Genomic DNA, 23,986 nt, shown 5'->3' on the forward strand with positions numbered 1-23,986 from the left:
AGTCCGTCAGTGAGCCAATTAACCAATTAACCAATCAACCAATCAACTAATCAACCAACCAAATCCGTGGTAGGGATCGGTAGACATGAATTCAGAGCGGAGGCGACTCGGTGGGACGGGCAGGCGGCTTTAACCAATCACAGAGACCGCCGCCGTGAAGTTCTCCCGGTAACACGCACACACACCTCGTCTCCAAGGCAACGGTGGATATTGTCACGGCAACCGCGCGCAGTGCAGAATTGTCTTGAGTGTGGCTGGCGTTCTCATTCTCCTCTGTACTCCACTGTGTCTCTCTCTCTACTTTCACCCGTCTCTGCTTTTTTCCTCCTCCCTCGCAGCGGGCGTTTGCTGTTATGAATACGTTTATGTGTAAAGAACGACCGACTGAAAAATATCAGCAACTGGGCTAAAAGAAAGTGGTTGATTCAACTTTATTTTATAAAAAAAACGTTGTTTTTTTTGTAATATAGATGATAATATATTTCGTTTTTGTTTTTTTTATGGTTTTTCCTTTTGTACTCCTTACTGTAGATTTCCTAAGTACACGTCCAGATGTATTTCTAAGTGTTTCTTCATATGCTGCGTCGTCATGTGACGATGATGAAGATGGCCAACTGCGTCCGTAACGCGGATAGCTTGTGTGTTTCTGTTACTGCGTTGCTTATGTGTGTGTGTGTGTGTGTGTGTGTGTGTGTGTGTGTGTGTGTGTGTGTGTGTGTGTGTGTGTGTGTGTGTGTGTGTGTGTGTGTGTGTGTGTGTGTGAGAGTATGTGTGTGAATGATAGGGTGCGCTCCTATCTATGTGTGTATATGCATGAGCATAACATGGTGAGTAGATAGCATCCTTGTGTGTGTGTGTGTGTGTCTGCGTGGGTGTGGTCGTGTGGGAGCAAGATACTGTTTACTGTAGATTTTGTTGTCCCATTACTGTGAGCACAAAAACAGCTAAAATGTACCTGTATGTACCTTACTATAAAACATGGCAAGTTGAGAAAAGGAAGTGTCTTTTTGACTCCTTTCTCCCTAATGTTTAAGTGTGTGCGTGCGTGCGTGCGTGCGTGCGTGTGTGTGTATATATATGTGTGTGTGTGTGGGGGCGGGGGGCGTGTGTTTGTGTGTGTAGCTCATGAGTTGGCTGTTGGGAGTTCGAAAGCCAGAGCATTAATTTTTAAACATACACGAAAAAAAAAAAGTGTATGCGTGCGTTCAGTTACGTGTGTGTGTGTGTGTGTGTGCGTGCAGACGTGCGTGTGTGCGTGTGATTCTGCAGGCCTTAGTTTCAGAAGGTCAAAGCTGACGTCTTTCGCCCCTTACTCCATTCTGGACGGCCGACCGGTGATGTCATCAGGGATGAGGTAGTGGCTGCAGAGTGAGGTCACCGTGGCTCCGTCCAACGAGTGACTCAGCTCCACTGCTCTCACCGTGATGGGATACGGCGGAGAATCCTGGAACAAAACATGAGTATAACTCACTGGTTTATGCCTCTGTGGGCATATTCCGCGTGTCTCGTGAGCAGTGACTGTGCAATGCTCGCGGTGAGCGCGGTTTCAGACATAGCATCACGCTCGCGTGAACTCAATTCAACGCACGACGTCAAACGGTTTAAAAGGCAAAAGGCCTCAGTTAAATTAAAATCCATTCCGCACGGTCACAGGGATTGAGGAAGAGAAGCCGGTCCAGCGGGATGCGGTTCACCAGGGGGGGAATGTTTGATGGCGGCCTCCCTGTGCACCAACAGTTGCACAGCCGTGATCAAACGGACACAGCTCACACTGATCTCTGTCGGGACTGTTTAAGACTGTTTTTAGTACATTTGGACACTGAGTTTCTGACCCTTATTTAGGCTGTGGCATGTGTGTGGTTGATGGCTGGTTAAAGCAGTCAGACGGGTCAGACTCTGGGGCTGGGTGAGGCAGGTGCATTGAGTCATCGATGTGCACAAGTTCAACCAGCCATCGCCACACACACTCACGCATGGATCAGGGACTTCACACTCTACAGACGACAATAAACCGTATTCCCACATCACCGCCCTGCGTCCTTGTGTCTGGAGGCGCCCAGAACAACAAAAGCCAGCCAGGTGGCGCGTCGCGTCCTCCATTGCCACATGAGTCATTTTCCTTTTTCCTTTAAAACTATTTCATGGTTTAACCTCGCTTTCGATGCGTTCAACGCAGAGTCCCGAGGTTAATATCGTTTTCTGAACCCATTCCACTTTGTCAAAGCTTTCAGACGGCTCTTAAGGAAACTTTTCAACCTTGCCCAACGGTGGTTCAACCTGCGGCTACGCGATGCACAGATTCAACTTGACATTACAGGAAACTGTCGTATTTGTACACCGTATACAGTTACGTGTTAACAAACCCATTTGGCATAGAAACAACCTTCCCCGAGGGATCTCATCCTCCCCTGCAGCTCACATTACCTGCGGTCATTTATTATCAACACACACATTCACACAATTCGGACGCACAATGCCTCCTCCCGTTCCAATAGGAGTACAAACGTATCCTCTTTCCTCGGGACACAAACTGCCAAGCTGCTCTCTGGCGCGGCCATTTTGTCGCGCTTTGGCCAAAAGTAACTAGGAAATAGGACACAAAGTTGTATAACTTTGGTGGAGGGGTGGTGATAAAGAATGACAGACACACACAGGTTCACAGCTGTCGTGTGTCACGTTTAATATGGGCTCCTGGAACCCGATCGGGAAAATAATGATTGGTAGCGGTAAGAGAGAGATGAACAGCCTTGAAGAAGACACAGCAACCGTGTGTGTGTGTGTGTGTGTGTGTGTGTGTGTGTGTGTGTGTGTGTGTGTGTGTGTGTGTGTGTGTGTGTGTATGTCTGAGCAGCGGAGTGGGTGTGATGGGGGAGGGGAGGGGAGGGGAGGGGAGGGGAGACAGGGGCGAGGTGAGGACATAGCCAAAGTCAATAAACAGAGCCAGTGCATTGGAGAATACTGTGTGTGTGTGTGTGTGTGTGTGTGTGTGTGTGTCAGAGCTTCCACAGAGAGCTGACACAGAGAAACACCTACCTGCTTTTTAATTACACGTTTCCTAATTAACAGGGGGAAGAGGATGTTCTATGTGGGTTATAAGTGTGTGGGTGTGCACCTCTACCATCCTGTCATCTGATCAATACAATCAATAAGATACAATCCTCCCCGATCAATACAACGGGATGTCACTCTGCATCACAATTGGGTCTCCATCCGACATTTCAACCACATGGATGGGTACAGGTTCCAAAATTCAGTTGCGCTCGTTTTTACGTTATCCGAAAACTGTCATTAAGTTATTTTAGCTGAGGTTTACATTCAAAATAACTTGCAGTGAATTCAGTTACATAATACCAAGGAGGCGTTAGGGGCGGGGCCATCTCAGCCTGCCGGTAGACTGAGGACAATCCAGGACTGAACAGAGAACCATTTCTGCAGCGCGTCAAAACAACATATCCACTGAACTACCCTGCCCCCAATTTCCTCCAATAGCTAGCTCCCACTTGATAGCCTGCCATAAAACACAATGATACATCCAGCTTGGCCTATATATCACAACACCTGTCACCACTTTACCGCTTCACAGAGGCTCGCAAAAGAGCAACCTTCTCTCCTTCTGGAACCGGCCCTGAAACCACAGTTTGCATCTTGACGATGAAGCCAGGATTTTGACAAAGCTCCGAAGGCATACGGATCAATCTTCACAGCATAGGAGATCTGCTGTCTCAACACTAAGCGTACCGACTGCCTCGAAGAAAACAGGACCCCTCATGCCCATCTGCTCATGGAAAAAAAAACAGACTTTCAGCGGCGCTACCATATATGAGCAGGCAGAATAGTGCCATAATGTGAAAAATATCGAACTGCTAAACTGTTGAATTGCTGAGCTGCTGCGTCAGCACAAAGTGTACCGAAATACCTCGTAGAAACAGGAACCCCCATACCCCTCTGTCCCTGAAGAAAGCCGAACATACAGGACCGCGCTCATCTCGTTTTGTGTTTGGTTTACTGAGATAGCCCCCACGCGGGCTCAAGCTGTGAGGACCACGCTCATCTCATCTGGTGTCTGGTTTACTGGAATAGCCCCCACGCAGAATTAAGCTGCGAGGAACGAGCATATTTCGCTTATATCTAATTTGCTCATTTGGTTTATCGAAACCCACGCCCACGCAGTCTAAACAGACTCACTCGTTGACTCTAACAGACATGCGAGGAAAAGAAAGTGTAAGCCTCTTACGAGAAACCCTCATGATGATTTAGTATTTACTCTTCCAATGAATCGTACTTTTCTCTAAGATTGTGTAAAACGGTATTATATATTAGACTCTGTTAACATTTAACCTCTTTCTCTTGACTATTCTTTTCTCTATCATTGTGTAAACAAGTTTTTTTTTAATCAAAATACAACTACCTTACCTGGTCTAAGGGTGTTAAAACGTAGTGAGGTAGTTTTATTTAGATTTTAAAAACTTGTTTACAAGAGAAAGAGGTTAAATGTTAACAGAGTCTAATATATAATACCGTTTTACACAATGTTACAGAAAATGACGATTTCATTAAGAGTCTAAATACTAAATCATCATTAGGGCTTTTCGTAAGAGGCCTTGTGAAAGGCGGCCTGTGAGCTGCTGGATGATGGTGGAGACAACGACAGCGACAGCCAGGTTTGGGATTGTGGACCAAAAAGGTGAAGTTTTATTTCCTCCAAAACCAAGGTCCCAAAAATAACTAAACAAAAATAAGTCCATTAATTACAAAAATAAAGAACTGTTCCAAAACAAGAAAACGACTGCTGCATTCAGTCAGCCTAGCAATCGTCTAACAAAACTACCATGTGCTCTCGTACCTTCCCCCCCCCCCAGCCACAAACTGCGACTCCCCTTAAATAAGCCGCTAATTGGTTGCAGGTGGACCAATCAAGGCCAGTTAGGCCATACCATTTACCAAGGGGGACATTCCCTGGCCAAGGCTGCATGTGGCGCCCCTAGTGCTCCGGAAGTCCAAATACCCACGTTAACATATGATGTGAGGGAGAGGCACGGAGAAGGGATGTTCCCCTTCTCACAGGCCTACGCGCTCCTTTCTTCGCATGTCTATTAATTAAATACCAACTTGGTTACTTCCCCTAATTGGGTCGGGCCGGGCCTCCTCTAGCCTCGGTAGTCCCGGGTACATGTCCTGACCCTCGGGGGGGGGTTTGCGCTGGAGGCCTGGTAGTCCCACAGTGGGGGGGGGGGGGGGGGGGGGGGGGGTTGGGGTTAATCCTCTCTCTAGGAGCTCTGTCTGCCCCCTGATTCTAAGGGCGTCTTGGATTGTTGTATGATCATGGTGTGAGTACGCTATGATTGTAAAGCGCACATCTTTCCACCTGCCTGTGAGATCAAAGAATGCTCAGATAATGGCTGCTAATGTATAGCCAAATTGTCCATTCCCAAACACGGGTACGGTTATTTGAAAGGGTGTCCCATACGAGTGGCCGTATGTCTACTACAGTCAACAACTGAGTCTGTTTAGCCTGCGTGGGCAATGTTTCAATAAGCCATACAAGTAAATATTAATAAACAATACAAGCAATTATCAATAAACAAAACAAGAAAACTAGATATAAGAGAAATATTCCCGTTATCCGCAGCTTGGTACCGCGTGGGAGTTCTCAGTAAACCCAAAAAAAGAAAACTAAATATAAGAGAAGTGTTCTCGTTATTTGCAGCTTAGTACTGCCTGGGATCTATCTCATAAACCAGACACCAGATCAAATACCAGCTCAAGTTCCTCCGTAGAGGCTGCTTCAATAAGCTAGCAGGGGAGAAAGGGAAGGAGAGGAAGAAGCAGTGACTTTAGAGGATTCTGAACACGCGTTATATACACAAATCGCCAGCCGGCGCATGCGTAGTGATGATGAAGTTATGTTCGGTTTTAGTCAGGGACAGAGGGGTGTGGAGGTTTCTACAAGGTATTTTGGTACACTTTGTGCTGACGCAACAGCTCAACAGTTAAAAGTCCGTTTTTTTCCATGAGCAGATGTGCACGATTGTTCCTGTTTTCCTCGGAGGCAGTTGGTATACTTAGTGTTGACACAGCGGACCAGTAGTTACCACATTCAGCAGTTAATAGATGGCCATGATGGTTCGCTTTTCTTTGAGGTAGTCGGTACAACTTATCGTTGAAACAGCAGATCAGCAGTACAACATTTTAGATACAGCAAATCAGCAGTTACAACAGTTCAGCAATTCAACAGAGTTCATATATTGTCCGGATTAACAGCGACGTCCTGCCCTTGATTGGGCATCGGGAAGCTTAGGGCTAGGTGCGTCAACGTGTGGCCCACGGGCACACAACAACAACCCCCCTACCCCTCTTGAATTGTAGCAACTCACTGTGGACAGGACATATAAACAAATGTAACGCCCTTAATAAAGTCCCTACTGCCGAGATAGTAGGCCCCCACCTAGAATATGAGAACACGGAAGAGAACCGCATTAGGCATGAGGTACACCTCTTCTCCACCTCTTCTTTTGCTACCATAGAGATCTCATAAACCCGTGTGGCCCACAACAACACCTCCCTGATCTGTGCAAAAACCCAGGGAAAGTTTACCTGGACAGACCAAGGGGCGAGAACCAAGGGGCGAGAACCAAGGGGCGAGAACCAAGGGCTGTTTTAGAATGTCCAATTGCACCTGCTGGCACACTAAAAGTAAAAAAAAACTTGGCTGAAAAAATATTTCACAGGGGGTACATCACTGAAAAAAGGTTGAGAACCACTGCTGTAGGAGGATGGCTGTGGGCCATAGTAAGGACCGTATTAATGTGGTGCGGATATGGCCTCGCGGCCTAGCTCTGCATGGGCATTATCTATTACCTGATACAACCAGGCCTGGCTCGAATGTGTGCCCCCAGAGTTCATAAGAACTACAGCCCCATCCCATGGCGTCAGTTTAAGATTACCCCCCCCAATGTTTGCACGTTTCGACACCTAATCCCCCGCACAGCTTGCCTGCTCAGCAACAATTTCAGAGCGTTTTGGGAAGTGACACTTTCCACGGCCCTCTGAGGGGGCCTTGAAGAGAGGCAGCCCAAACCCCAGAGAGTCACTCAGCTATAGGATCTTGCCGGAGAAAGTTCTGCTTTTTTTTTAGCTTCCTTGGAGTGTCACTCTTTAACTTTGCTAGACTTCCTCTTCTGATTCGAACCAGTCTCACGACTTCTAACCCAAAAAGCCGCGGACCTTACAAATATTGAAAACATTAGTCATGGGGAACAACACCGCCACGCCCACCAAGGATTATTTAAACAATTGTATCTCAAAAATGGGATCAGACATCTCTGGATTGGCTAAGGTAATTCCGAAGTCGATGGCATAGAGATCAGTTTATGGTGTTTTGTTCATCCATGACAGTATGCTTTCACCTCCTGAAGGACGGTAAGCCAGCAGGTTTACTCCTGAGTCTGTGTTACACCCTAGTGGCGGACATTAGGTTTTAGCCAGCAGGCTCACCTGACTGCAGCTATAGCATCCTCTATTTGTATCAAATGTACCTACCGGTCCGACTTAAAAGCTGGGCAATAGTAAAGCTCTTGATGTATCTCATCCGTATAGGAGGACATGCAGTGGCGGTTCTACATTTAATTACACCCCGGGGCGAGACCTGCTCTGAGCGCCCCCCCCCCCCCCATATAAGTTTATGAGTGAAAGATAAACTTATATTTCTCAATTGCAAGAAATTCAAGGTGTGACTGTCTTGAGCCCACTAACTCCGTTAGAGTACTGCTCTATGGTGCGTGCCGTCCATATGGGCAGGTGGGGCGGCCCACTACTTGGAAAAGCATGCTCCCAAAAAAATAGTTTGTAAATCATTGCTCCAAGTCTATTTTTAATAATCTGATTGTCACATTAACTATCTATAGTTTCTGTAGGCTTTCAATCCGTGCTAACAGTGGATCCCCCGTCCCCGTCCCCCCCCCCCCCCCCCCCCGGTCCGTTCCATTTGGGAGACCCAGAGGTGAACTGTCCCCCCCTCCCCCCCCCCCCCCACCTTTCCCCTTCTCACACAGCCTCTGTGACGGCACCTCCTCAGCGAGCAGGGCCGCCTGCAGCCAGAGGGGGCGCCGATGTGCCAACTCCCCACACAGTGATATGATCGATAATAGAAAACCGCTTCGCGGCGCGGATGATTTTTTTTTTTTGCCCGCTTCGCCCGTGCCTAAAACCGCCACTGAGGACATGCCCTGGAGTACTTTATCCAAGATGAGTTCTATATCCCGTTAGCCGCACCTTAGCCGCACTGGCAATAAGATACGTGGGTTACTTCTACCACCTACACAGAATCTCTGCAGGAGGTAGACTCAAGAAAGTGTGCGTCAACATAGGATGGCAGTTAGCGGTGCTACAATTAGCCTATGCCATGTTTGTAGCAATAGAGGTAAGCCCTGGCTTGGTGTCTATATGTTTTGCTAATTTCATAGCGGATTACCGATTGCCAATTGGAAACTAACTCATGGTGGACGCTCCCCTCCCCCCAAATTTCTTTCCTGACTCCTACTCCCCAACCACTCCCAGGTCATCCAGATCTGCGAGCCCCCAGAGACCAGAGAGCCCAGTAGACTCACAGGCCCTAGCCCTGGGTGGGAAAGGGAACACGGAACAGAGCGAGGAGGAGTGCGAAACGCCAGCAGTACAGCAGCAACCCCTACAGGAGGGAAGGACAAAGCCGCTTCCATGACCCCAGGAGGCAATACCCCCTTGGTGGGACCCAGCCCGCCCCAAGCGGGGGCCAGGCGTAAAAAGAAAAGATTGGGTGGCAATCTCCCGGCTGGCACCCTGGGGCCCAGGTCCAAAGCACCCAACCAGGCGCCAACGCCGACCCAACGACCACCTTGGGGGGAATTAGTAACTGTTATAAAAAACGTTGGAGATGTACAGATAGACCCGAATACAGACTCTCCTCCATTAGTAAAATCCCCAGAACCCCCTCCTGCCCAGGCATGCTATCTAGGTAGCACAGCGGCGGTAGAATGCCAGGAAGCAGTTGATAAGATAATAAACAAACTTAGACAAACTGGGATTCCTCCCCCAGGGGACGCTATGAAAGCCAGCAGGAATCCAACTCTTCACCCGACAGAAGAGGAAAAAGTTCCTTTTACTCTTTTCCTAGAAAAAGCCGTCCCCGGGAACGTCCCCTCAGAGATCCTCCAGGTCATCAGTGAGGGTCCCGTCTCCGGACGGGATCCCCTGGACGATGACATGGAGGATACAACAGGAGAACACAGAGAAAACAAAGATGAGCAGCGGCGCCAATATGAAGCCCTCCAAAATAGCTGCAACGCCGGTGACAAAACCGAATCTTTGTTCCACCAAGGCAATCCCCCTTTCACCTCCTACCACTGCAAACCAGGAGAGCGGGTGGTCCTAGGTCCACATGGAGCGGTGCGCATAGTCCGTCCCACTTCAGGATGGCCCTTTAACCTCAACTACCCCCCTGCAGACGAAGGCATCGGACCAGAGGAGGTGGTTATTCACGTGTGCTCCTTTGCGGTCCCGGAGAGGGAAGGTGTTCTCTACGATCCGCCCACTCTGCTCCCACCCCTTATGCAAAAAGGGGTGAGATCAGCCGGGATCAAGAATACAGTTGGGCCCACTCCCCCGCCCGTTCGCTCCCAATACCCAGTGACCCACAATCCCGGAAGAAGGAACCAGTTCTACCGGTTCCAGTGTGGATCCTGGCAGAAGGTCAACAATTTCCGCGTCAGGGACCCGATGTGGTCCTTCTACAACGTCTGTGGCCTAGCCTGTGGACCGAGGGGATGGCCGGCAGTAAATCCAGAGCGCCAGTTCCTGTGGCCTCTCGGCTGCATAGTCGAGGCAGAGCACCTGATCTCCTGCTCCGATCTTCTGGACCACGTCCCCCACCATCCAACCCACAGCGACCTCCCCCGGGACATCCAGACCGTCGCCAAGTGGCTCTATCGACACGGGCCCACCGGAAAACCGTTCTGCATCCTGGAGAGCTTCGACGGGCGGAACCTGATCTACATCGAGGACCCAAAGACTTCCTATATTTGGGGAACCAGCTACCCATCCTTCGGAGGAAGGGCATAGGTGCGTAGGAGGATGTTGTGTGCCCGTGGGCCACACGTTGACGCACCTATGCCCTAAGCTTCCCGATGCCCAGTCAAGGGCAGGACGTCCGCTTTTAATCCGGACAATATATGAACTCTGTTGAATTGCTGATCTGTTGTAACTGCTGATCTGCTGTCTCAACACTAAGCGTACCGACTACCTCGAAGAAAACAGGACCCCTCATGCACCATCTGCTCATGGAAAAAAAACGAAAAAGACTTTCAGCGGCGCTACCATATATGAGCAGCACTTCCTCGTTGAATAGTGCTGCCATAATGTGAAAAATATCGAACTGCTAAACTGTTGAATTGCTGAGCTGCTGCGTCAGCACAAAGTGTACCGAAATACCTCGTAGAAACAGGAACCCCCATACCCCTCTGTCCCTGACTAAAACTGAACATAACTTCATCATAACTACGCATGCGCCGGCTGGCGACTTGTGCATATAACGCGTGTTCAGAATCCTCTAGGTCACTGCTTCACATATTATGTGAAAAACATCAAACTGCTAAAATGTTGTAACTGCTGATCTAACCCTAATGATGATTTAGTATTAGACTCTTCCAATGAATCGTACTTTTCTCTAAGATTGTGTAAAACTGTATTATATATTAGACTCCGTTAACGTTTAACCTCTTTCTCTTGACTATTCTTTTCTCTATCATTGTGTAAACAAGTTTTTCTAAATAAAACAACCTTACTACGTGTTGTAGTAGGCGATTAAATCAGTGCCTCTGTGATTGATCCGGCTCCCCAGTAGGGGCCCGACCGACAGCCCGCAGCTCTCCCAGCCTCCGCACGATAGGTGAGTGGTGCATGACACAAAGCAGGGTTGATGGTGACTGGTCCAGAGAGTGAGGCAACACAAAGAGGTTCAGACTTGTTCCCCGCTTCGTGGCCCACAGGGACTGAGGTGGTAAGAGACACCCCAGAGTTCGATCGAAACGCGTGTAGCCTAAATTTAGCTTAACCTCGTAGGGGCTTAAACGAGTGACCTGTGTTGGACACATAGACCAGAGTCTCCCTCCACCGAGCTTAGCCGAGGATCTCTAACACGTACAAAGAGGGCCGGCACAGGTTAAGCCCCGGGGCCGAAGAGAAACCAGGATAGGGTACACCCCCCCCTCCTGGTGCCAGGAGAGGTCTTCCTGTGTGACTGAAGGTTCTCCCACAGCCCTCATGCTATAAAAACCCATTATAGGCGAAACACTCAACATTATGCAGAGCAAAAGTAGACGTTAAGGTAAATGCTAAACTAAATGCTAAAGTAAGGACATGATAAGACAAACAGGACAAACAACAAACAGAGCAAACAAAACTGTATAAACAATATAAATTATATATATATATATATATATATATATGTGCAAACTTTAAACATGCCCCTGTGGTTCATAGTCCGCCTTAACCAATCGACAGAGCAGCCCGGGGAGACGCAGCCAATGAGAGATCAGCATGACGCGAAGCGGGATGGCCCGGTCACCATGGCAACCACATCAAGTCCACAGGTGGCCGTACTTTCAGAGGAGGAGGAGCGAGACACGGAGCAGAGCGCAGGACGGAGCGAGACACACTCGAGGGTTTATGAGGCCATGCCGGCTGTAAATCCACCGTGTGCGTGTGTGTGTGTGCGTGTGTGTGTGTGTGTGTGTGTGTGTGTGTGTGTGTGTGTGTGCGTGTGCGCGTGCGTGTGTGTGCGCGTGTGCGTGTTGTTTATCGCACACACACCCACCAACCAAGCCGTTCAACCGGCCCCCTACCCTGTTTTACCTAGAGACTTTTGTTGTCATGGCGACGGAGCCCCGCCCCCCCCTCCCCCCCCCCCCACCAGCGCGTCGCGGGTCGGTAGACGGAGGACTAGACGGAGATGGAGACGGCCGTCGACATGACGTAATAATCGATTCTTGTGCGTGCGCAAAACACAAGGGCACAACAACACACGACAAACAATGCCGACGTTAAATCACGGCGTCCTGTGCCCACTCCGCCGCAGGGCGTACGGCCACAGAGCAGACACACGAAGGGCAACGATGACGATGCCGTTAAAGACGCGCAGTAAATCCATTTTGCCCCCAGGTGCCCTTCCCCCTTCTCTGATCGGGAAGCAGCAGGTAACGCGTGTCGATGACACCACACCTCCTGGGTGGGGGTGGGGGGGTGGGGGGGGGGGCGGGGGACACGGCCCTGCGTACTGCGGTGCGTACTCACGCAGCGCACTGGGGCTGTGTTCCACATCTTAAGTCGTCTTTAGTCGTTGGTTCGACCTCGACGCAACGCAAGGGGGGTTCACGTCCCCGCGGACCCCCCTCCTTTGCGTCCGCCGCCAGTGGCCAGACGTGCGCCTCCCCCAAAAAAAATGTCGCGCTTGTGTCGAGGCGACGCAGCAGCGAGGGCCGTGATCACTTAAAACCCGACGCAGAACCAAGACGGGGTCGCGACTGCGGCGAAGCCTGGTCTGTGTGGTCGTCGAGTTGCGTCGACGTGGGACCACGTCTGAGCCCTGAGAAGGAAGGAGGCGATGACAGGAGGAGGGAGAGATGGAGGACACACTTCAGGGGATGAATGCGAGGAAGGCATGACTCGATGAGATTGGGACCTCCGTGTCTGTCTGTTTGGACCGGGACTGGGATGGAGTTGGACGTTTCCCTTTCTCGCGTATTACCCTCAAACGCGGTGGGGGGGCCGTAGGGTTGCTGATGTAGAAGCAGTCAGGGCTAGAGTTAGGGGGAGGTTAACTGATGGCTACGTAATGAGGTCACCGGGCCTGAATCAATCAATACCAATATCGATCGTCTCTGTGAAACAGCTATGAGCAGGGAAGCTAAACGACAAACATTTTAATTTACATTCAGAGCATCTAGTAGACACTTTTATCCAAAGCGACGTCCAATATGTGCATTTGTCAGAAGAAGGTGAAGCAACAATATATCACTGTCGGTACAGTAAGGATGTTCATAGAACTAAGGGCAAAGCACTAACAATCAATCGCTAGGTTAACCCTTTCCCTGTATACAACAACGATAACCAGGATAAGATGCTACACGACTAAGCATTATAACTGAGTACAACATACAGTAAGTATAGGAGGGGTGGGAGGGGGTGGCGTGGAGGTTTAGCATGGAGAACGCAAACCGGGTGAAATGCAGAGGGACTGTAAATGACACACTGCAATGTGGAAATATGGATTCAATCAAAGCAAAAAGCAAGAAGCAAAATCAAAATACACTGATGCTTCCAGAAGTTCAAATCTGATTTGGAGCCGGTGCGTTGAACGGTGGCTGTGACGTCAACGGTTGAGGCCAGGAGGTAGAGAACACGTTGAGAATAGATTGGAAAAATCCTTTGGCCGCCGTCATAATCACTTCTGTGCTCTGGGGGCTGTGTGTGTGTGTGTGTGTGTGTGTGTGTGTGTGTGTGTGTGTGTGTTTGATGAAGAGGGGTGTTGGAAGTGGTGGTGATTGTGTGAAGTTTTATGTTTGGCTGACAGATGAATCATACCCAGAAAAAAGTGCAAGTTCAAAACATTTATTTGGGTATTTGCTAAATCTCTCTCTCTTTATCAACCCCTCTCTCTCTCTCTCTCTCTCTCTCTCTCTCTCTATCAAGCACTCTCTCTCTCTCTCTCTTTATCAACCCCCCTCTCTCTCTCTCTTTATCAACCCCCCCCTCTCTCTCTATCTCTCTCTTTATCAACCCCCCTCTCTCTCTCTCTATTTATCAACCCCTCTCTCTCTCTCTCTCTATTTATCAACCCCTCTCTCTCTCTCTCTCTCTCTCTCTATTTATCAACCCCTCTCTCTCTCTCTCTCTCTCTATTTATCAACCCCTCTCTCTCTCCCTCTCTTTATCACCCCCTCTCTCTCTCCCTCTCTTTATCACCCCTCTCTCTCTCCCTCTCTTTATCAACCCCTCTCTCTCTCTCTCTCCCTCTCTTTATTACTGCCTCTCTCTCTCTCTCTCTTCCCCTGTTTTTTATGGTTCTCATTACCCTCCCACCTTTTTCCTCTCGCAAATCCTGTTACCCATGCCGCCATCCGTTCACCTTCTTCTCTCTCTCTCTCTCTCCCTCTCCCTCTCCCTCTCTCTCTCTGTCCAGCCACGCATACACAGGCACACACACACACGCACTCCTGATGTAATCCCCTGTGGTAAGTGGTGACCTGAAATGGATGGCCATTAGTCACACACACACACACACACACACACACACACACACACACACACACACACACACACACCATTGATTTCTGGCTTATGATCTTCTTCGGTCGTAAAGTGACAGAACTTGTCGGTGTTTTCAATCGATCAGTGGACTCATTCACCTGTTTCCATCTCTCTTCTGACCCAGTCTTTCAACTGTAACTGCAACACTTGCAGCATTTAGCCCCGTAAGCCTTTAGCATTTAGCATATAGCATTTAGCCGCTAGCATTTACAACATGTAATCTATCACAAAGCATTTAGCATTCATCAAATAGCCTTTAGCATCTATCATTTATCAGACAGAATCAGATTGCATTTTTGGACAGATCATTTAGCATACAGCACAAAGTCTGTAGCATGTCATCTATCAAAAAGCATTTAGCATTCAACCCATAGCATTTAGCATATATCATTTATCAGACCACATTTACAACATTTTGTTCACCATGTATGCATTATGGACAGAGCATGTAGCATACGGCACAACGCCTATAGCATGTAACACAATGCATTTAGCATATAGCATTTGGCAGACAGCATTAAAAACGAATCATTTATCACGTTGCATTTCACACATAGCGTGTGGCATATGGCATTAGCATTTAACATTTGGCATAGCACGTAGCATTTAGCGTAGCACGTAGCATTTAGCGTAGCACATAGCATTTAGCTCTAACAGTGACCGTCACTCCACACTAGAGAACATGTGTCGATACATTGTTTAACCAAAGCTATTTGTTGACAGTAATGATATATTATAGTCTATATATATATATATTATAGTCTATAATATAATGATATATTATAGATGGGTAAATGAAAGGCCAAACATGATCAAACAATGGAAACATGGAAAACATGCACATGTAATACTACGCATTGAGCAACACATCAACAAAATACACACGCACCCACACGCACACAAACACACACACAGACACACAGACACACACACAGACACACAAACACACACACAGACACACACACAGACAGACACAGACAGACACACACTGACCCGGACACACACACACACACACACACAAAGACAAACCACTTTATATGATGTGACCTTCACGACTTTGTGATACTTCACCATACTTGCAACGATTTATTGCTGCAATTTGCTCTGCAACATGCACACGCTGGGACATGAAAACAAGTCTGCCCGTCTATTTTATTATCTATGTGGCAGGGAGGGTGATGGGACCACGGGGTGGACTGAGCTAAACGCTATAAAAAGAGAATACCGCACGCTTTTATTTTGACATAAGATGCATGAATTACAAATAATGTTTGATTTCAATTCACCCTAATAAACTCATAAACCATTCGGGTACTGAAATATAGCTTGTTCACATTGCGTCTTCAAAATAGTGTAATGATATCTGTTTAATGTAGTATCCGTGACCCATGGTTTCAGCTGTGTACTTTTACCTGAAGTACCTTGATTGATTGGTATTACTGAGAAACAAAAAGGAAAGTGAATCACTTGTTGAACATTTGGAAAATGTAAAGTCGCTGTGCTCTAACCATCCACGAACACAACATTGACCCAAATAGTGTCCCATAATTACACAGCTTATGATAGACGGTTTAGTACTTTCGTGACTCTATTTCAATGAGGCCGTGAGCTATTATGGAGACAGCTATGCAACTCCTGATGACCTTAATGTGACAGGAGTGCCATAGCGCTCTCAATCTCGCTTTAACAGGTCTGGGAAGAACTTGATAAAACGTAGACTCAGACTGCTGAATGACGAGAGAAGAGGGCAGAGTGCTGGAGAGTGTCGAAGGCATTGGGTTGAAATGTGCTGACCAAATAAAAAAAAAGATTTAAAAAAAAGTTGATTACTTCATCACACATCACATTAATCTAACATCGACTTGCTCATTTCCATGTTCCATGTCACTGCACCAACATAGTTCAGTGTCTGATAATCATGCACGCCATACTCTTTGTAATGTGCATCCATCTATATAAAAGTACGATACTCGTGTATCGTCGTGTATCAGCATGCAGCAATTCAGTCACGTCTCTCAACTTAATGGGTATGCACAGAAAATTGGTTGCCCACTAGAACACAGGCCGGTTGGTTCTGCAGGTCCTGCAGACAAAGATTCCACGTTTCTATACATTCCTGACCCTTTTGCAGCAGAGTTCATAGGATCCATGGGCTTCTTTGTTATGAATTGGTATCATGATTGGTATGGAACATTGAAACACATGTGGCGGCGATTGTGAGAAAATTCTCAGTACGGACTGAGTGAAACGGACGCCAACTAGCCTGGGCTAGCTGGCGGTAGTACATTGTAAATCCTCACACCCCCTAGCCTTAAGAACGCTTCTAGCCGCTGAGTTAGAAGCCTGGGCTTTTAGCTCAGTGGTTAGAGCGTTCCACTCCCATGCCGGTAGTGTCGTAGTTCGGCCTCTGCTACATGGGTGTGTCATCCAAAACACACCAAACGGAAATACCTACTGGCACCTTACACAATAAAGTCCAGTGCAGGCCACCGTAGTTGTTGGAAAGGGAAGGGAATTTAGTTGGTGGCGATCTGCAACCTTACCGCTGGTTGTTACTCAATACTGAACACCAGACCTTCAGCACAAAGCGAGGCCATATACAGACCGGTTTTTAACGATTGAGAGCTTTTGTTTGTTTTGGTTTTGCAAAGCATAGCATCAACACTTAAACCGGAGACACAGGGACGACAAGGAACAGGAAGTGAATTATGTGACACCAACCCAGAACCGTGACAGATCCATGTATTTCCAAAAATGAAAAAGCAACCAAAAAATGGTCACAGTTCTCATTGCTTCATTTCCCCTTTAAAGACGTTCTTGTGTTTACATTTGTCCAAATTGGGACATCGAATGGGCTCCACCAAAATGCGTGGCGCTTAATATATATATGCTTATGAAATGGTAAATAGCATAATATAGTAACAATAATCACATCAGTGAACGTTCAACTAGATTTCCACTTGTTGTTTTGTTCCCATGTTCTTTACCTGAGGGTTTGTTGTGTTTGTAGAGGAATCACCAAACACTGTGAACACAAGGCGTGTTCACAGAGACCTGCATTCGGTTTGCCAAAGTCTCCTGTTGACTTTAGAGGGAAATAGTCCAATCAAATAAGAATACCACGATATGACACACAAAAACATTTATTCATAAAAATGTTTTAACCAAAGGAGAGTTTACAATATCTGTATACAAGGGCAGAGAGAACAGATATTGTGGAAAGAAAGACCCAAACCAAAAACATCCTGACATTTGTACAGATGTGCACTCGGTTAAACCTTGATGCAACCACAAAAACAACACATAAAGCAGTCAGAAACCTAAAGCATCTGACCCCGACTGACACGTTCTGACACGGGCCAACTAATGCTATGTTAATAAGGTGTGATTATAATTCATCTTTGCTCACCTCCATTTCATGGACTAAGTCTTTCATTTTCTCGATTTCCTTCCGGTTGAGCTCAAACTGGTTTTCAATGACTTCAGTGAACAGGAGAAATGCAGCTTTTAGTTCAGAGGTCAACTCCGTCAGTGTCTCAAATCTTTTCTTAATTTCCGCAGTCTTGGACAATACAGTCCCACTGTATTGTTCTACTTCAGCCCATTTAGCGTCCATTTCACGATCGTGCTCTTTCATAATTTCAGTGAAGGCATCCTTCTGAGTATTGTAGTAGTCCTGGAAGTGCAGAGAACAACAGGTTACAGTTTATAGCAGCATAAGCTATATTGTTACTTTATTGAGCTGCATATTGCCATTTTTTATTTATATTTGGATATTCTTTTATTTCCAAAGTGTTACAGTTTGTGTTGTTTTTTGGTATCAGTTATTTCTGCACCATGTAAGACATAATGTACAGCGAGCCGGACATTAAGTAAGGGATAATGTATAGAACGCCGGTCATTATCGGGAAAATAAACTGGGCAAACAGGACACCGACACACAGCAGAGGTGTCTTGCTTCGCCCTGAAGCGGCCAATGTCACAGTTTATTATTCAGCTAAGTCAGACCGGGCCCAATTTGCCTCACAGCGCCGTGCGAGACGTGACCCACCTTGATGGAATTGGCCTTCAATTCCAAAGCTTCAATCTTCTTCTTGTTGTCATCCTGAGAGGTGGAGGAGAAATCAAAAGTTAAACAACTGCTTTGTCTTTTTGCAGTTTCTAAAGACATTTGTTCCCTTGACCAAGTGGTCCAACTGGAATGAGTCGGCTATGACCCCTCAAGAAGCATAACAGCAGACCAGAGAGGTGGAATTGAGGACAGGAAAATCATTTTGGGGGAAAAATGTAATTAAATAAAAGGTGCATAAAAATATCCCTTTCATGCACATTGCATGCATTTGTTAAACGACCCCTTGCTCTACATAGAAAAAAACAGACTTATTTTACCTGTGTGCTGTTGTCCTCCCGTGTTTGTGCAACACACACAAACATCACCAGGATGGACAAGACAGTGCGGGTCATCCTGAAGAGACCAGAGGAAAGATAAGTTCTTCCTGGCACGGAGAGGAATGCCAATGTTACTATTCCCTGTCCAGTGGGTGTTCAAATATAAAGATGAATATAAATAATAATAACAATAATTAAGAATATATAATAATAATAACAACGATAAGAATAATGTAAAAAACATGGTACGAGTGGTAAACATCAGACACAGGGTCAGGTTCCGTCCTCACCTGTTGGCTGGATATGCTCGGCTGTACGGGAGAAATAATTCACAATCAACCTGATTCAAACTACAACGAAGTCTCGATGGTCAGAAGGTTGACAGGTGTGTGTAGGGGAGCAGGTGTTGTCTTAGCCCAGCCCTTTGTTCTGGGCACATCCTCATTCTCACTGGCAACCACTTCATCAGAAAAACAGAACATTTAATTCCTCTGTGTAATTCCTGATAGACCAGATCGACCCTAACAAACTATTGACATAAAGCCTGCCATGGGTGCTTTACGCAAATTCATTCTTATCAACCATGGCCAAGAAAACCACCATTGCATGTCTTTACCTGTTGTGGAAGAGGGAGAGACGTCGGAATGCCCGTCGTTTATGGGTTGTTTATGGGTTTGTGCCGTGATATTATATATATCGTATATATTATATTATATAGATATTTATATATTGTATTTTATACAACAGTTAGTTCCGACCGGTCCCAACCGAGCAATTTGATTGGACAACGAGACATTCCATAGTGCTGATATACAGTATAACAGCACTGGGACTTTTCACAGACATAATCACTCCGCTGTACGGGCGTTCTAATAACCGTTATTAGCTAACGTTACATCAGCTGTTAAATAGCCTATCTTAGATTGTGGCAAACTTTGCACGGTAAAGATGGACATATTTCCAAAAATAACATTTGATTTGAACTATGAATGGTCATCATCAGACTCGGAGGACACAGAGTAGCGAGCTTGTGTCTAGGAATGTTTATGTACTGTATATGTGTTGCCTGGCAACAGCCTAGTCTCCCTTCAGTTGCGGAACTATTTTTGTTGGCGGAGCCGAATAAATGATTACTAAACAAACAAATCATAATCTCTTGTTTCTTATTACTGTTAACTAATAAAATGTGCTCGTAGCACTGTTGTATAAAAGCAATATCACACTCGAGGTCGTGCTGTTGTACTGTATATCAGCACGGTGTGATTATCTGCGGCACTCGGCCTGCGGCCTCGTGCCTACGACCGAATCACAGCCGTGCTGATATACAGTACAACAGCACTCCCTCTCGTGTGATATTGCTTAAATATAATATCATATAATATTATATATAGAACTCCGGGAGTCGCAAACGGCAACAATCACTTTCTCCTCCAAGCTGCGGTTCACTGCGGAGTGCAGGGAACGGTTGGCCCGGCCGGTTGAACGCTGATTGGCTGTTTTACGTTACTTCACCCAGGGAGTGAACGCTGATTGGCTGTCTCACGCGAATGCCGCGGCAAAGTTGAAATACTTCAACTTCAGCGAAATTTGTCACGCTGCAAATCCTCGTGAACGCGCTCGCCCGTGACAGGGCGAAATGTTGCGCCGTCAATCAAATCTTGCCGCAGGTTTTTGCCGCGACAAATTTCGCCCGATTCGTGTCTCTACGTTGACTTTGTGTCTGGAATCGTGTCGCGCCGTCGCGTTTGGTGTGAACACACAGTAACGCCTATAGCCGGTGGAGGAGGGAGCGTTCAACCAAAGCTGTTGAACACGCTGACATGACACGGGGAGAGGGCGAGAGAGTCAATTTAAAAAGCCAATCCAACACAGATGGGAGAGAACGGCAGGACCTACCATGGCCTGTGAGCGGCCCTGTAATCGTCCACCTTTTCTCTCCTTTACCCGCTACCCCGCCCGCCCCCGCTCATCTCCCCTCCTCTCATTTAAGACCTCTCCTCCGCCGTCTCCTCCTCTCCTCTCTCCTCTCCTCTCTCCTCTCCTCTCTCCTCTCCTCTCCACTCCTCAGTACGGACTGAGTGTGTCATCCAAAACACACCAAACGGAAATACCTACTGGCACCTTACACAATAAAGTCCAGTGCAGGCCACCGTAGTTGTTGGAAAGGGAGGGGAATTTAGTTGGTGGCGATCTGCAACCTTACCGCTGGTTGTTACTCAATTCTGAACACCAGACCTTCAGCACAAAGCGAGGCCATATACAGACCGGTTTTTAACGATTGAGAGCTTTTGTTTGTTTCGGTTTTGCAAAGCATTGAGCGTCCACACTTAAACCTTTAAAGACGTTCTTGTGTTTACATTTCTCCAAATTGGGACATCGAATGGGCTCCACCAAAATGCGAGGCGCTTCATATATATATGCTTATGAAATGGCAAATAGCATAATATAGTAACAATAATCACATCAGTGAACGTTCAACTAGATTTCCACTTGTTGTTTAGTTCCCATGTTCTTTGCCTGAGGGTTTGTTGTGTTTGTACAGGAAGTGTGTTCACAGAGACCTGCATTCGGTTTGCCAAAGTCTCCTGCCAAGTAAATAACGACTTCACTTCTATACATTTTCACAAGGCAAGAAAATAAAAACACCACAGAAAGGTGGTTGACTTTAGAGGGAAATAGTCCAATCAAATAAGAATACCACGATATGACACACAAAAACATTTATTTATAAAAATGTTTTAACCAAAGGAGAGTTTACAACATCTGTATACAAAGGCAGAGAGAACAGATATTGTGGAAAGAAAGACCCAAACCAAAAACATCCTGACATTTGTACAGATGTGCACTCGGTTAAACCTTGATGCAACCACAAAAACAACACATAAAGCAGTCAGAAACCTAAAGCATCTGACCCCGACTGACACGTTCTGACACGGGCCAACCGGTCCCAGCCTCCACCATCCTGTGTGAGACGCAGTGACGATAAGGAACCCACTCACTAACCCCTATGCTCATAATAATGCTCATTGCTGCATTAACTAATGCTATGTTAATAAGGTGGGATTATAATTCTTCTTTGATCACCTCGGTTTCATTGCCTAGGCTTAGTGCCGCGATTATCTTCTGGATGAACTTCCACTGGTACGCCAAGTCGTCAGCCCTCTCGAGCAATTCAGATTTTAATTCAGAGTTAGCCACGTTTGCTACCACACGTCGCGCCTGGCTTTTCGCATACTTGTATTGTATGATGTCCAAAATAGATTGTATTATACGATTGCTCTCTGTTACGCTTTCAGCGTGGACGTCCATCACATATTCGTTGAGTTCCTGGAAGTGCAGAGTACAGGTTACAGTTTGTATTTTATAGCAGCATAAGCTAAGTTGTTACTTTATTGTGCTGCGTATTGCCGTTTTATATTTTTTATTTATTGTTGCGCTATTTTTTTAATTCCAAAGTTTTACAGTTTGTGTTGTTTTTCAGGTTTTATCAGTTATTTCTGCACCATGTAAGGAATAATGTACAGCGAACCGTACATTAATGTGAGATAAACTGACCTGAAGCAGAGTAAAAGGGTAAATTGTTTCATGTGACCTGAATAAATGAAATCATAATAATCATAATTGTAGCTTCTTCATTTTAAGTCAACTGAGTCAGACCGTGACCAGTTTGTGCCGTAGGCCTAACAGCGCCGTGCGAAACGTGACCCACCTCCTGGTATTTGACCTCCAAATATAAAGCTTCAAACTCCTTCCTGAGATTCTCCTGAGAGGTGGAGGAGAAGTCATAAGTTAGTCAACTGCTTTGTCTATTTTCAGTTTCTAAAGACATTTGTTCCCTTGACCAAGTGGTCCAACTGGAATGAGTCGGCTATGACCCCTCAAGAAGCATAACAGCAGACCAGAGAGGTGGAATCGAGGACTGGAAAATAATTTTTGGGGAAAAATGTAATTAGATAAAAGGTGCATAAAAATATCCCTTTCATGCGCATTGCTTGCATTTGTTAAACGACCCCTTGCTACGTGTCTCGCAGTGTCGTTATGCTTTCTTCATCTACGTCAGGAGATGTTTTGACATCTTTTGTTTTTGGCTGGTATGGTTTATTTCAATGTTGCAGAATCTTTTTGTGGACTTATCGGGCTGATTGCTCTGGAACTGGGCGGGGCTGTTAACCTTTTCACCGAGTTGTTTTAAAATCAAATTAAATCATATATACTTTTGCATTTAACCACACGTAGATCATAATAACATGAATAAAATGACATTATTATCGGTTGAGAAATGTAAACGTTATAGTGCTTTTTATCCAGAAAAACTGCAGCTCTTCGCAGAGTAGAAAAATACCAGATATATTTACCAGTGTCTCGTCCTCCAGTGTTTGTGCCACACACACAAATGTCACCATGATGAACAAGACAGCGCAGGTCATCCTAAAGACCCCAGGGGAACAAGAAGTTCTTCCTAGCCCGGAGAGGAATGCCATTGTAGTTTTCCCTGTCCAGTGGGTGTTCAAATATAAAGATGAATATAAATAATAATAACTAGAAAATGCATTTCCTGCTGAAAACTTGTGTGAATACTGGAAGCTGAATGATAAGCGCAAAGCAGAAATATAAAATGAATTGATCAGAAGAATCTGAAAGCAGTAGTAGAAGCTGAAATAGTAGAAGAATCTGAAAGTAGGCTAGTAGTAGAAGCTGAAATAGTAGAATAATCTGAAAGTAGTAGAAGAATCTGAAAGTAGTAGTAGAAGCTGAAATAGTAGGCTACTAATAGCTGAAGTAGAAGTAACTGAAGTAATAGTAGCTGAATTGGTATTTCTAATAGTATTAGTAATGGTATTCTCTTTAAGAGAATAGCGGAGCCGATGCGTGGTTAAAAGTAGCACAATAGGGCTGGAAAAACAGCCCAAACTGGCAACCCTGTCTGAAAGTCCTCAAAAAGTAGCTCAACCTGGCAACACTGCTGAACGTCCTCAAAAAGTAGCCCTATCTGGCAACACTGTCTGAACGTCCTCAAAAGGTAGCCCAATCTGGCAACACTGTCTGATCCTCAAAAACAGCCCAATCTGACAACACTGCTGAACGTCCCCTCGCTCGAGCGTCAACTGAAAAGGACTCCGTTAGACTGATTCTGAATGAATATAAGTGCTATCGAAATTTCGTTTGGATATTATGGGATATACAAGTCTGTCGATTTGTGACATTTTTTGAACGAAGGTAAACGATTGAGAATTGATTTAGTTAGGCGGCCTAACTT

The 23,986-nt window shown here is 46.2% G+C and overlaps 1 protein-coding gene across 1 annotated transcript; it reads right to left on the reverse strand.

The window, feature by feature from the left end:
* Positions 1-17,612: 17,612 nt before the first annotated feature.
* On the reverse strand, positions 17,613-23,216 carry LOC311368631 (uncharacterized protein; the record flags this gene model as incomplete). The annotated part of the gene is made up of 7 exons (XM_084487436.1): positions 23,085-23,216; positions 22,439-22,492; positions 21,797-22,056; positions 18,730-18,805; positions 18,392-18,445; positions 17,750-18,016; positions 17,613-17,618 (listed from the first exon to the last, which is right to left on the reverse strand). Exons 1-7 carry the CDS (start codon positions 23,208-23,210, stop codon positions 17,613-17,615), a joined length of 843 nt encoding a protein of 280 aa, XP_084343562.1. The 5' UTR covers positions 23,211-23,216.
* Between the last annotated feature and the right edge of the window lie 770 nt (positions 23,217-23,986).

This window comes from Micromesistius poutassou (assembly GCF_964030765.1).
Source record: "Micromesistius poutassou genome assembly, chromosome: 23".
Classification (NCBI taxonomy): domain Eukaryota; kingdom Metazoa; phylum Chordata; class Actinopteri; order Gadiformes; family Gadidae; genus Micromesistius; species Micromesistius poutassou.